Source organism: Sparus aurata, chromosome 12 (assembly GCF_900880675.1).
Source record: "Sparus aurata chromosome 12, fSpaAur1.1, whole genome shotgun sequence".
NCBI lineage: Eukaryota > Metazoa > Chordata > Actinopteri > Spariformes > Sparidae > Sparus > Sparus aurata.
In genome coordinates, this window is record NC_044198.1 from 28,103,447 (window position 1) to 28,115,634 (window position 12,188).

The following is a 12,188-nucleotide window of genomic DNA, read 5'->3' on the forward strand; positions in this document are numbered from 1 at the left end:
TACACAGACCCGTCTCCATCACGTCTTTACACAGACCCGTCTCCATCACGTCTTTACGCAGACCCGTCTCCATCAGGTCTTTACACGGACCCGTCTGTCTCCATCACGTCTTTACGCAGACCCGTCTCCGTCACGTCTTTACGCAGACCCGTCTCCGTCACGTCTTTACGCAGACCCGTCTCCGTCACGTCTTTACGCAGACCCGTCTCCGTCACGTCTTTACGCAGACCCGTCTCCGTCACGTCTTTACACAGACCCGTCTCCGTCACGTCTTTACGCAGACCCGTCTCCATCACGTCTTTACGCAGACCCGTCTCCATCACGTCTTTACGCAGACCCGTCTCCATCACGTCTTTACACAGACCCGTCTCCATCAGGTCTTTACACAGACCCGTCTCCATCACCTCTTTACACAGACCCGTCTCCATCACCTCTTTACACAGACCCGTCTCCATCAGGTCTTTACACAGACCCGTCTCCATCATTAATCAAACAGTTCAATCAACTGTGTCAAAAGCCGCAGACAAATCTAAAAGAGCTAAGTGGAGGTTTCATTGTGCTCTAGCAGCAGTAAATCTAATTTCAGGTCCTGCCTCTCCGTCCCGCCCTGCATACACTTCTTTCCCATCACTCCCTTCAGTTACACACTATAATACACAACAGCTCATTTTCCAGTAATTTCTTGCCAGGTTGTCCATCACACTTTCTCTTCAGTGCTTTAAGCTGACTGTCTTGTTTCGACATGATTCCCTGAGTGAACACAAAGTCTTTATAATCCCGCCTGTGAAAGCATCTGGTGAAACCAGTTTTTCGATCTCTTGGCACACAAACCCAACAACCTCCAACAAACACAGAAGATGGCTGTCAGATCAGCTTCAACATGTTCAGTCGTTCACATCCAGTATCACCAGGAAACATTCATATTGCCCACATGTTGATATGTTCTGCATTCAGACTGCGACCTGGTTACACTGTCCTGCTACTCACCTGCTGACAAACAGCTCAACGTGAGACGCATCACCTGTAATTAGTATCTGATGTTGTATAACTGGTTTTACCTTTTCCCTGAGGCTGTAGTTCTGCTCTGGAGTGACTGAAGAGAAGATTACAAAACAGGATCCGTCCTCATTTTGCAGCTCACACAAACATGAACTTTGTGTTGTGTTCTTAATAATCTCGGCTCCAGATCTTCTTACAATTTTTCTCACATGTTCAAAGACGTCTCGCCTCTTTTAAACACGATAATACGAGGAGTGTCTCTGAATAACAGCAGACATCCTCATCCCTCTTCAGTTTGGTCAGCTGTTTTGTTTTTTATTGATTCATCAGTTTTAAAAAAATACATTCCGAAACAAGTTCCAACACATTTCCAACAATTAAAGGAAACAAAATGAGATGAAAACTAAGCTCGCTGGAAAATAGTCCCATGATAAGTCTCAGTTATGAGATAAATAAACTGAAAGAAGGAAAAATTATTAATAAAAAGTAATTATCTCATGATATAAATGTTATTGATTCAAATTATTAGATGGAAAGTCATGATTTAAAATTATGAGGTTAAAGGTAAAAAATAAAAACATAAAAAGAGTAAAAAAAAATCGACAAAATCGACATATAGATTAAGTAAGAAGAGTCATAACTATAAGATGAAAGTCAAATGTATCAGAGAGAGTCATCACACTGACGGCAACACCATCAATTAAAAATATAAGATAAAATGTATCATATGGGATAAATTAAGTCAAAATCATGAGATAAATGTCATTTTTATTGATAAATGAAGTAAAAGATCGTCAAAATTATGACATAAAAACTAAAATCATGAGTTAAACAGATTAAAAATCATCAGTTAAAACTTTAAAAGTCATCATTGTAAATTCTGACTGACAAAAAGTCAAAGTTACCAGATAAAAGTTGTTTTATAAGATCAATTACGGTAAGTACAATTGTTGAAATCATTAGTAAATTAGAGAAAATAAATAAACTACGAGATTATATGAGATACATTTTGACTTCTTGGCGTTTGTTCTGGACCCGAGGAGCTTCCGTATTGTCTCGTGCCTGAGGAACAGAGGGAAAGACGAGCCGTGCGGGAGCAGGCGGTGCTGCGGTGACATCAGGAGCCGCACATTATAAATGCGGCCTGATGCGGAGCGCAGATCCTTTCCGCCCTCAGAGCGCCGAGCGGGATCACTGCTGCAGGAGTCATGGCACCAGCTGGACAGAAGAAGGTGAGCAGGATCCACGTTCAGCTGTCTGTCTGCACACCTTCTCATGCAAAACTAAGTTCTTTTTTCATTCTTTTCAACACAAATGTTACAAACTTTTATGCAACGTGTGCTCTCCCGCAGGGTATCCTGGAGCGTCTGGATGCGGGAGAGGTCGTCATCGGGGACGGAGGCTTTGTCTTCGCCCTGGAGAAGAGAGGCTACGTCCAAGCAGGACCGTGGACACCTGAGGCCGCAGCCGAGCACCCTGAAGCGGGTACTGCTGCTGCTGCCTGCCCGTCTTTATTCACTGTCTGTGTGTGTGTGTAGTGAGTGTGTGTGTGTGTGTGTCCGCCTGGCTGCGGGTTTGACGTGCGCTCCTGTGCTTTCAGTGCGCCAGCTGCACCGCGAGTTCCTGCGTGCGGGCGCCAACGTCATGCAGACCTTCACTTTCTATGCCAGCGACGACAAACTGGAGAACAGGGGCAACAAACAGCGCTTCACTGTGAGTACAGCAGTGTGTTTCTGAGTGTGTGTGTGTGTGTGTTTCTGAGTGTGTGTGTGTGTGTGTGACTGCAGCTGCTGCCGAGCTTCATCCTGAGTCATGGAGAGGATGGCACAGCGCTGGCATCAACCCAACCTGCAGCAGCAGCGGCGTGAACTTAAGTGCACTCATAAAACACGAAACAAGCGAGAACTGAATGTGTGACACACGCCGAATGTACAAGAAGACCCGAATAATGAAGAATTAGTCTGACAGCGTGTCATAAAGTTTGTAAAGTGTCTCCTAACTCAACAACACACTAAATGACGTGATTTTAAAGGGAGTCTGGTGAGTTTCTCAGAGTGGCAAAGAAGTAGCCGATTGTTTTTTACTGCACGTGTAAACTTTATCTTTTGACAAAATGTTTTTTTTTTCATACATTGAGTGATCTTTTGTGAAATCAGTTGCTGGATCAGAAGCAGACGGCTGGTGAAGCTCTGAAACACTTTTTATATGAAACAACTTCATGTTTGATTTAAAGCTGAATTTACAAGAAGGAAACGATGACTTAAAATCTGTTGGAGCCGTTTCACAAAGTTTAAGTTTTGTCCTCATGACACAACTCTAAATCAAGCGATTTGTTCAGGGAGTCTGGTGATGTTGGGACCAGTTCAGTGGTTGGATCTCCTCCTCTGACATGTGTCCTGATTGGGTTGTTTCTCACACCTGTGATCACACCTGTGATCAGCTCCTCTGAGTCTCCTCCACCTCTTTGACCTACAGGGGCAGCAGATCAATGAGGCAGCTTGTGATCTGGCCCGGGAGGTGGCCAATGAGGGAGATGCTCTGGTGGCGGGCGGAGTCTCTCAGACGCCCTCCTACCTGAGCTGCAAGAGCGAGGATGAGGTCAAAGCCATCTTCATGAAACAGATCGAGGTCTTCGTGAAGAAAAACGTGGACTTCCTGATCGCAGAGGTACGTAGTGACCTCTGACCTCACTGCTTAAATCCCTGCAGCTCTCTGTGGCTGCAGTGACACTTTAAATCTGATGCAGCTTCCTGTTTTGGCCACTTGGGGCGACAGAAACGAGCTGTGGTCAGTTTTTGATTTAAATGACAACAGCAGCTTTAAAAACAATCACATCAGGATTATGGATATCTTGCTTTGTTCTTTATAAAGTCCACTCCATCTTTTCAGGATATTTCAGTTGACTCGATGTGTGTGTTGTGTTGTGTTGCAGTACTTTGAGCACGTGGAAGAGGCCGAGTGGGCGGTCCAAGTCCTGAAGACCACCGGGAAGCCAGTGGCTGCGTCTCTGTGTATCGGACCTGATGGAGATCTGAACAGAGTCAGCCCCGGAGACTGTGCCGTCAGACTCGTCAACGCTGGTACGACAACGTCTCACTTCACTGTCTTGTTAAACATCCACACAACAACCTCCTCAGGGTTTCTCTTTATCTCATGACACCAATTCAAACATGGTTCAGAGCTCCCAGCCTGAGGGGGGACACGTCTGACTGAGACGTTAAAGGAGCAGTCTGTAAGATATGACCAGACATTTGGTTTAAAACTATCAAAAACAAACTAACATTATGTTAAAGATGTCTGCTGAAGGCACAAAGTGGAATTAGCAGCTAGTTTGCTACAAAAATGACACAGAAATGTGAACGTTGGATAAAGACGGGTTCAGACTTCTTGTTTCGCATTGATGACATATTAAGAGTCAATGATTATCTTCATCAAACAGAAAACTGGTAATAAAATCTTCTATGAATCAGGCTGCAAATGATGAATGAGGAATAAAACTGGAGTTTGTGTCTGTAAGAGCTGCTGAAGTGTTCGTAGTATGAGGAATTTATAAAGATAAAGGAAAGAAAATGTTGACTAACAAACATATCCTGAAACATCCCCGCTGATGACTGACCGTAACACAATTATTGTCTTCTATAACAAGTTTCCTGATATTCCCTCAGGCTAACTAGTTAAATGTTTTCTAATCAGCACAAACATCCAGAACAGAATCTGAACCATGACAAACACCTGAGGGGTGAGAAGCTGCTGTGGAGGTTTGAACGCATCCGAGTCAAACACGTGACTTTGGCGCCACTCAGTGGAAACACGACAAGAAACACGTCTTTACACTGCAGGGACAATAATGTTTTTACAGAAGGAGTCGCGTTGATTCAACAGACGATGAACTCGATGTGAAAAATAAATGTGAGCTGGAGGTCAGCGTGATGATTAAAGACGAGGAGCGGGAAAAGTCTTAAATATAAACCGTAGTGACCAACAGGAGACTCTGGGACAGTCCTGAATAAAAAGTCTAATGGGGGAAAAAATGGCGTTGATTCAAAGCAGCGTAAAACAACAGATGCTCAGAGCGCTCGTGGTTGCAAGTTTAAAATGCACCTAAAAACAAACTGCCAAACAAAAATTCTCCAGAACTCTACTTGATCATTTGATTGCTGATGGAAGTCCACATGTCTCCCCGCTCAGGAGCTCACATCGTGGGCATCAACTGCCACTTCGACCCGGAGACGTGTCTGAAGACGGTGAAGCTGATGATGGAGGGCGTGAAGAAGGCCGGGCTGAAGGCTCACTTCATGATCCAGCCGCTGGCGTACCACACTCCTGACTGCGGCTGCCAGGGCTTCATCGACCTGCCCGAGTTCCCCTTCAGTATGTAGACACACACCTCAACGCTTAAAGGAACAGTCCACTCATCTCCTCCCTCCTGATGATGTATATCAGGTGAAGTGTCGTAGTCCAGTTTTTAGTTGTTAGCCACCAGAAATGTTTTGTGGGCTATGAAATGTCAACCGGAGGTGAGGAGGAGATGATGACTGAATTCTTATTTTTGGAGGAACTTATCCTTTAGTTCCTTCTGTGCAGCACATTAATCCCCTCATGTGATGTCCGACAGGTCTGGAGCCGAGGATCCTGACCAGATGGGACATGCAGAAATACGCCCGGGAAGCGTACAACGCCGGCATCCGTTACATCGGAGGCTGCTGTGGGTTTGAGCCCTATCACACCCGGGCGCTGGCTGAGGAGCTGGCGCCCGAGAGGGGTTTCCTGCCCGCCGGCTCCGAGAAGCACGGCAACTGGGGCAGCAGCCTGGCCCTGCACACCAAGCCCTGGGTCAGAGCCAGGTGAGACTCCTTTCCTTTCCAGGTATCTTTAACACAAAGTCCGTCCAATAACCTGTCGTCTTCCTCTGCGTAGGGCCCGTCGTGACTACTGGGAGACGCTGAAGCCGGCGTCCGGACGTCCCATGTGCCCCTCGATGTCGACGCCCGACAGCTGGGGCGTCACCAAAGGCCACGCCGACCTGATGCAGCAGAAGGAGGCGACCTCCCAGGAGCAGCTGAAGGCTCTGTTTGACAAGGCCGCCCACAGCCACTGAGCGCCTCCTGACCACGTTACACTGAAGGTTACACACCAAGAAGATCAAAATGCTGAAGTCTGTCTTTTTAGGACCATTTTTACTCTGTGGAAGACGGTATCGCTTCAAACTAGCTTTCTAGCATTTACCATCAACGGGTGCCTGTTTGAAGTAACATTTTCAACTGTGACGACAATAAAGAGCAGCTTTCAATGCACACAGATGTCTGTAAACACTCCAGAAGTGCCTGATGTTGTCTTGCAAAAAGAACAAAATAAAGATGTGTATCAATAAACTTCTTCTAATTGAATGAAATCTGTGTGTGAGCGTCGTTTTTTTTTCTGAACTTTGGACCTATTGTGTGTTCACTTCAAAATGGAAAAAGGGGATGACTTCCTGTGCAGATTATGCAAAAGCTTAACAAGTATATATTTAATTATTGTAGCTGAATTATACATCGACAAAAGTACATTAGATTTAAGACATTAAATGTAAACGTAACGTGGGGAGATTTTTGTTGGTCGTACTCCCAAATGGTTCTTTTAAACTTGGATAAACAATTTTAATATAAACAAACATGAACATCATTAAATTTTAATTAATTAGGAACATTTTCATAAAGGACTGAGTGACGTAGCTGGTCTGACAAACTGATACAGACAAGATTTGTATCATCACAGTGGTGTTTCACTCTAACGTGAGTTGTTCAAAAACCTTCTTTTTAGTAAACTCTGTGTACACAAACAATGTTCTCAATGCTCGTGTTCATGTGTAGAGACCCTGGTGATACTACCAGCAAAGTTTCATGTTGTGTCGAGACTTCTTACTGTTTTAAAAATAGAGATTTTGATGCTATCGTAAAAGTGCCCGTAGCACTCTCATTGAAAATGAGTTTGACCCGAAAAAGATAAATCTTAAAAATGGCGCTTTCATCGTAATTATGCTTTTACATGAAGGTTTGACTCGTATACATTCACAAAAAAAGTCTTGGTTGCATTTTGGTGAGAGTTTCACTTTAACGACATTGAACTCCACACAGAGAGAAACAAACATGGTGGATTTATTTTCTGCCGTTTGGTTCAATAAAGTCTGGAACAAAGAGACTGTGATGCTGTATTCAGGGACCACCCGGAAGTAATGGACAAACAGCTTATGTTGTCTTCTGCCCTGCCTGAAACACTCTGCCTCAACGTTAATCTGTGAAGGAATAATGATTTATAAAAATACTAGTGTGTGCAAAGAATCAGAGTAGAGAGCACATTTAGGAAATGAGTAAAATGTGACCAGACTCCAAATGAAAGCCCTGATTCTCGTCAAGAACACATACGATAAATATTACATCTTTTATTCAGTAAGTTAATAGAGGAATAAGAAAATAAAGAACTATAATGAGTTTTTGCTCCTGGGGGTATTTAGAGGTCACAATATGGCAGTTTTTTGTTTTTACCAGGTGCCTGAATATTTCCTCACGTGTTAAGTTTTATTTTCAGTGATAATATGATCAAATTTAAACATGTTAAACTATATGATATGGACACATTGGGGCGCTGACAGCTCATCTGCAGGATCACTTTCTCTCTTTTCACAGAGCTGCTCCTCGTCCTGGACTGAGTCACAGCTCCATCAGCCCTCCCTCTTCTTCCTCCTCTTCTTCCTCCTCTTCTTCCTCCCTCTTCTTCCTCTTCTTCCTCCTCTCACACTGCAGCTCCACTCTGTCAGTATATTTCCTGGTTCCCTCCCCTTCAGATCTGCAGTTTGTGGATGGGTGTCACCGAGCTGACCGGCTTCATTCACTGCAAAGACGCACCATGTTCAGATCAGGGCTCAGACTAGTTTCAGTTACCAGGAAGTGAAGCTCAGACAGTCGTTATCACTGAGAGGTGAAATGGAGCAGAAAGCAGTTCAGCTGGACCGAGAGACTTTCTCTTGTCCGATCTGTTTGGATCTACTGAAGGATCCGGTGACTACTCCCTGTGGACACAGCTACTGCAAGAACTGTATTAAAGACCACTGGGACACAGAGGATGAGAAGAGGATCTGTTATCTCTGCTCTGTGGAGGAACATAAAGGCCACGACACAGTGTCAGCTGCAGCAGAGAGGACTGAGAGGCAGAGAGAGCTGGAGGGGAGTCGACACAACATCCAGCAGAGAATCCAGGACAGAGAGAAAGATGTGAAGCTGCTTCAACAGGAGGTGGAGGCCATCAATGGCTCTGCTGATAAAGCAGTGGAGCACAGTGAGAAGATCTTCACCCAGCTGATCCGTCTCATGGAGGAAAGACGCTCTGATGTGAAGCAGCAGGTCAGATCCCAGCAGGAAACTGAAGTGAGTCGAGTCAAAGAGCTTCAGGAGAAGCTGGAGCAGGAGATCACTGAGCTGAAGAGGAAAGACGCTGAGCTGAAGAAGCTCTCACACACAGAGGATCACAACCAGTTTCTACACAACTACCCCTCACTGTCAGCACTCAGTGAGTCTACACACTCATCCAGCATCAAGATCCGTCCTCTCAAGTACTTTGAGGATGTGACAGCAGCTGTGTCAGAGGTCAGAGACAAACTACAGGACGTCCTGAGAGAGACATGGACCAACATCTCACTGACAGTGACTGATGTGGATGTTTTACTGTCACTACCAGAGCTCAAGACCAGAGCTGACTTCTTAAGATATTCATGTGAACTCACACTGGATCCAAACACAGCAAGCAACCGCCTGTTATTATCTGAGGGGAACAGAAAAGCAAATTTCATGGAAGACGAACAGCCTTATCCTGATCACCCAGACAGATTCACTGTGTGGCGGCAGGTCCTGAGTAGAGAGAGTCTGACTGGACGTTGTTACTGGGAGGTGGAGTGGAGAGGAGGAGGACAGTTTGGTGTAGCAGTCGGTGTAGCAGTCGCATACAAGGATATCGGCAGAGCAGAGGACTCAGATGAAAGTGGATTTGGATTCAATGAAAAGTCCTGGATGTTGTATCGTAACACCGATATTCATGAGTTTTGGTATAAACAAGTCAGAACTCTCGTCTCAGGTCATGAGTCCTCCAGAGTTGGAGTGTACCTGGATCACAGTGCAGGTATTCTGTCCTTCTACAGCGTCTCTGACACCATGACTCTCCTCCACAGAGTCCAGACCACATTCACTCAGCCTCTCTATGCTGGACTTCAGATTAACTGGCTTAGAAACTCTGCTGAGTTTTGTAAACTCAAATAGACTGAAGTCATTTCAGGGTCAGTGTGTTAAATTGTGTGTTTCATTTCTTCAGACTTGTTGTGTTTCCATCGTTGTTGCTGAGAGCTGATTGTTGTGGCATTTCTGCACTGCACACAGATCACCTGTCAATCAAACATTGTGGGCGGTACTTTGACGTCTTGTTGTTCTGTAAATGTTGGACTTTCTTCAGGCGGCGCTCCTTCCTGTGTCTGTTCAGCCACGGAGGCTCTCGCTGCTCATGATGACTTCAGTTCACATCATCATAATCAATAAGTAGATGCTTCATTATTTGCTTGTAGTTGAGATTCTGCTCAAGTCAGTTCTGAGAGCTTTGATTAAAGGATAATTATCTTAAAACACAACAGCTTAAACATGACTCACATGTAAAGGTTTTTTGGAGGTATCCCCATTTGTCTACCTGTATCTAAGCCTACTACAGTGTCTATAGGTCCTTTCACTGAAAGAATGTGTCACTACTTCCCACTCCTTTCTGTTGTCAGATACCACACCTGTGAATCTGTTAGCATGAGATTTGTGATGCAAACTAAATTGCACCATCTATTGCACACCAGACGGCATCCTTTTAGAGATTAATCAACATAACAAACACAAAGAGAGGACATTTAGTAAATTAGTCAAATGTGACCAGACTCCAAATGAAAGCCCTGATTCTTGGCAAGAACACATTGTAAATGGGCCATTCCAGAATTGCGGATACATTTCAAGTGTGGAAGAAAACTAAAAATAGGATTGATTTTTTTCATTCAACTTTTTGTAATCTTATAGAATACACTTTAAAGTTAACATGTTCAGTATTTGCTGATCTTAAACATGTAAGATTTTAAATATTTAATCTGAAAAACGATGTAGAAACTGAAAAATATGTCAACTCTGTTAGAGACAAATTGGGTGAAATATATGTAATAAACAAATGTGCTACAATTCAAAATCCTGTCTCTCCTAAGATAACTTTTGTCTCTACATCTATTAATTCAGCTTTTAGTCTAATAAGACTGAGACTTTTTCTTTTGGAGTACAAATATCTACACATTCAACAGAAAAGTTGCCAAGACAGTAGGCATTTTAACTCAACACAGCATTAAAAATGTATTAAATGCTTTGAAATTTCATGTGGTAGGAATGTTAGTTATGACACAGCTTCTGATTAATATTTTAACAATAAAAACTTATCTAATGGTCATTTTAAAAGCAAAAACCCTAAACAAACAGAGTTGACATAGACGGTAACAGAGTTGATATGAATAACAGAGTTGACTAGCCTCAGTTAAAAGACCAACATCAACAACATTTTCTGCCTGACTAAAACAATTAAAACCATTTCTAAATGGAAAAACAACTATTTAATTACATGTAAAGATACAATGATTACAGAATTTCCCGAACATGAATAATAACTGCATAGGTCTCATGTATCACTGATCTGGAAAGTAAAACAGCTGATGAAAATGTTTCTGACTGATAGTTAGGAATAAAACCCAACTTGTCCAGACCATAGGCAAGCACACTAACCAGTCAAACAGCCAATGACAACCTCACCACACTAACTCCCTCACGCCCTGGGTATGTCTACTCAGTCATTAGCAAATTCTGCCCATATTTCTTTGTCTATTCTTACATGACGTGCCATCACTGAGGTTGGTTGTGTGATAACTCTGAGGACATCATCAAAGAGATACAACAACATATCTTCTATCTATATTCTAAAAGGTACACTCCTCAGTAAGTTAGATTTCTTCAAGAAATTGGTATTTATAATTAAAGGTGAACTATGCACATTTTTGTAAATGCACATTCTCTATCTCTACTAGTCTTTTCCCTCTTGCTCTGCACCTCACTGGGCCTCTCTCTCCAATACCTGCACTTTCATCCTGATCAGCCACTGTTGCATCTATTTCTGTTTTTTGGACATTTTCTGTCTTCCTTACAGGGTCGGCATCTTGCTGTAACCTGTATTGTCGTTGCCTTTCTGCTGTTGAAAACTTCATCTGTAACAGAAATTATCCAATTTCCTTAACCTGTAATGTTCACCATAAATGTTCCCTTTACTGTAAAATGACCCAAAATCTATAATAAATGTAAAATAATGCAAAATACTCAAATGTGATTGAGAACATTTAGCTCTGTTACTCATCGTCAACTCTGTTATCGTTAATTCTTTAAAACCATTAACAGAGTTGACTGTAACAGAGTTGATGTTTTCCATCCTTTTGTGCCTTAACTCCATGTGCTAATCTCAAACCAGCTATCATATATCATGTCTAAAAACAGAATTTTATGGATTTTCATCATATCTTTGTTTTTAAAAAATTGAATGACAGATTCACTGCAATATCACAGCAACAGATTTGACAAATAATTAATCTACTGTTAGTGTATCATTAACATTTTATACAAAATAATGAGAGAAGAAGCACGATAGACCTCACTGCTTTAGCATGTTTCCAGCAAGAGGAAGTGACATCACTGGTAGCAGGTCACATGCTTTTTATTTGAAGGCTTTGGAGAGTTTTTTTGTAGTTTTATAACAGAGGTAACAGAGTTGACCAGAACATAGAGACAAACACAAAATGTGTTTTTCTATTACTGAAATGAACTATAATACAAAAAATAGATATTTTATGTAATTCAATTTATAACTGTGAATAGATTACGCAGAATTCTTTTTAAAAATTACACTTAATTATTTCATGTTAATTCAAGCTGAAAGTATGAATCAGGAGCCGTAGACAGGCAATCACGGGTGGGTTCATATGCATTTACTTAATATTTTACGTATAAATAGTGCTCAAAATACACATTTAGCATTATTTTTAGTAAGAGCTTAAGATAATTGTTATAATTATTCAAATCTGATTCAAAAAAGTCATTTTTGTTTTTAAA

The 12,188-nt window shown here is 42.4% G+C and overlaps 2 protein-coding genes across 2 annotated transcripts; both read left to right on the plus strand.

Moving 5' to 3' along the window:
• Positions 1-2,070: 2,070 nt before the first annotated feature.
• bhmt (betaine-homocysteine methyltransferase) lies at positions 2,071-6,391 on the plus strand. Its single transcript, XM_030435678.1, has 8 exons — positions 2,071-2,231; positions 2,352-2,484; positions 2,600-2,712; positions 3,475-3,666; positions 3,932-4,079; positions 5,188-5,370; positions 5,615-5,843; positions 5,917-6,391. Exons 1-8 carry the CDS (start codon positions 2,208-2,210, stop codon positions 6,095-6,097), a joined length of 1,203 nt encoding a protein of 400 aa, XP_030291538.1. The 5' UTR covers positions 2,071-2,207; the 3' UTR covers positions 6,098-6,391.
• Positions 6,392-7,780: 1,389 nt separating this feature from the next.
• LOC115593191 (tripartite motif-containing protein 16-like) lies at positions 7,781-9,370 on the plus strand. The gene has a single exon (XM_030436624.1). The coding sequence runs from the start codon at positions 7,962-7,964 to the stop codon at positions 9,285-9,287; it is 1,326 nt and encodes a 441-aa protein (XP_030292484.1). The 5' UTR covers positions 7,781-7,961; the 3' UTR covers positions 9,288-9,370.
• Positions 9,371-12,188: the final 2,818 nt, after the last annotated feature.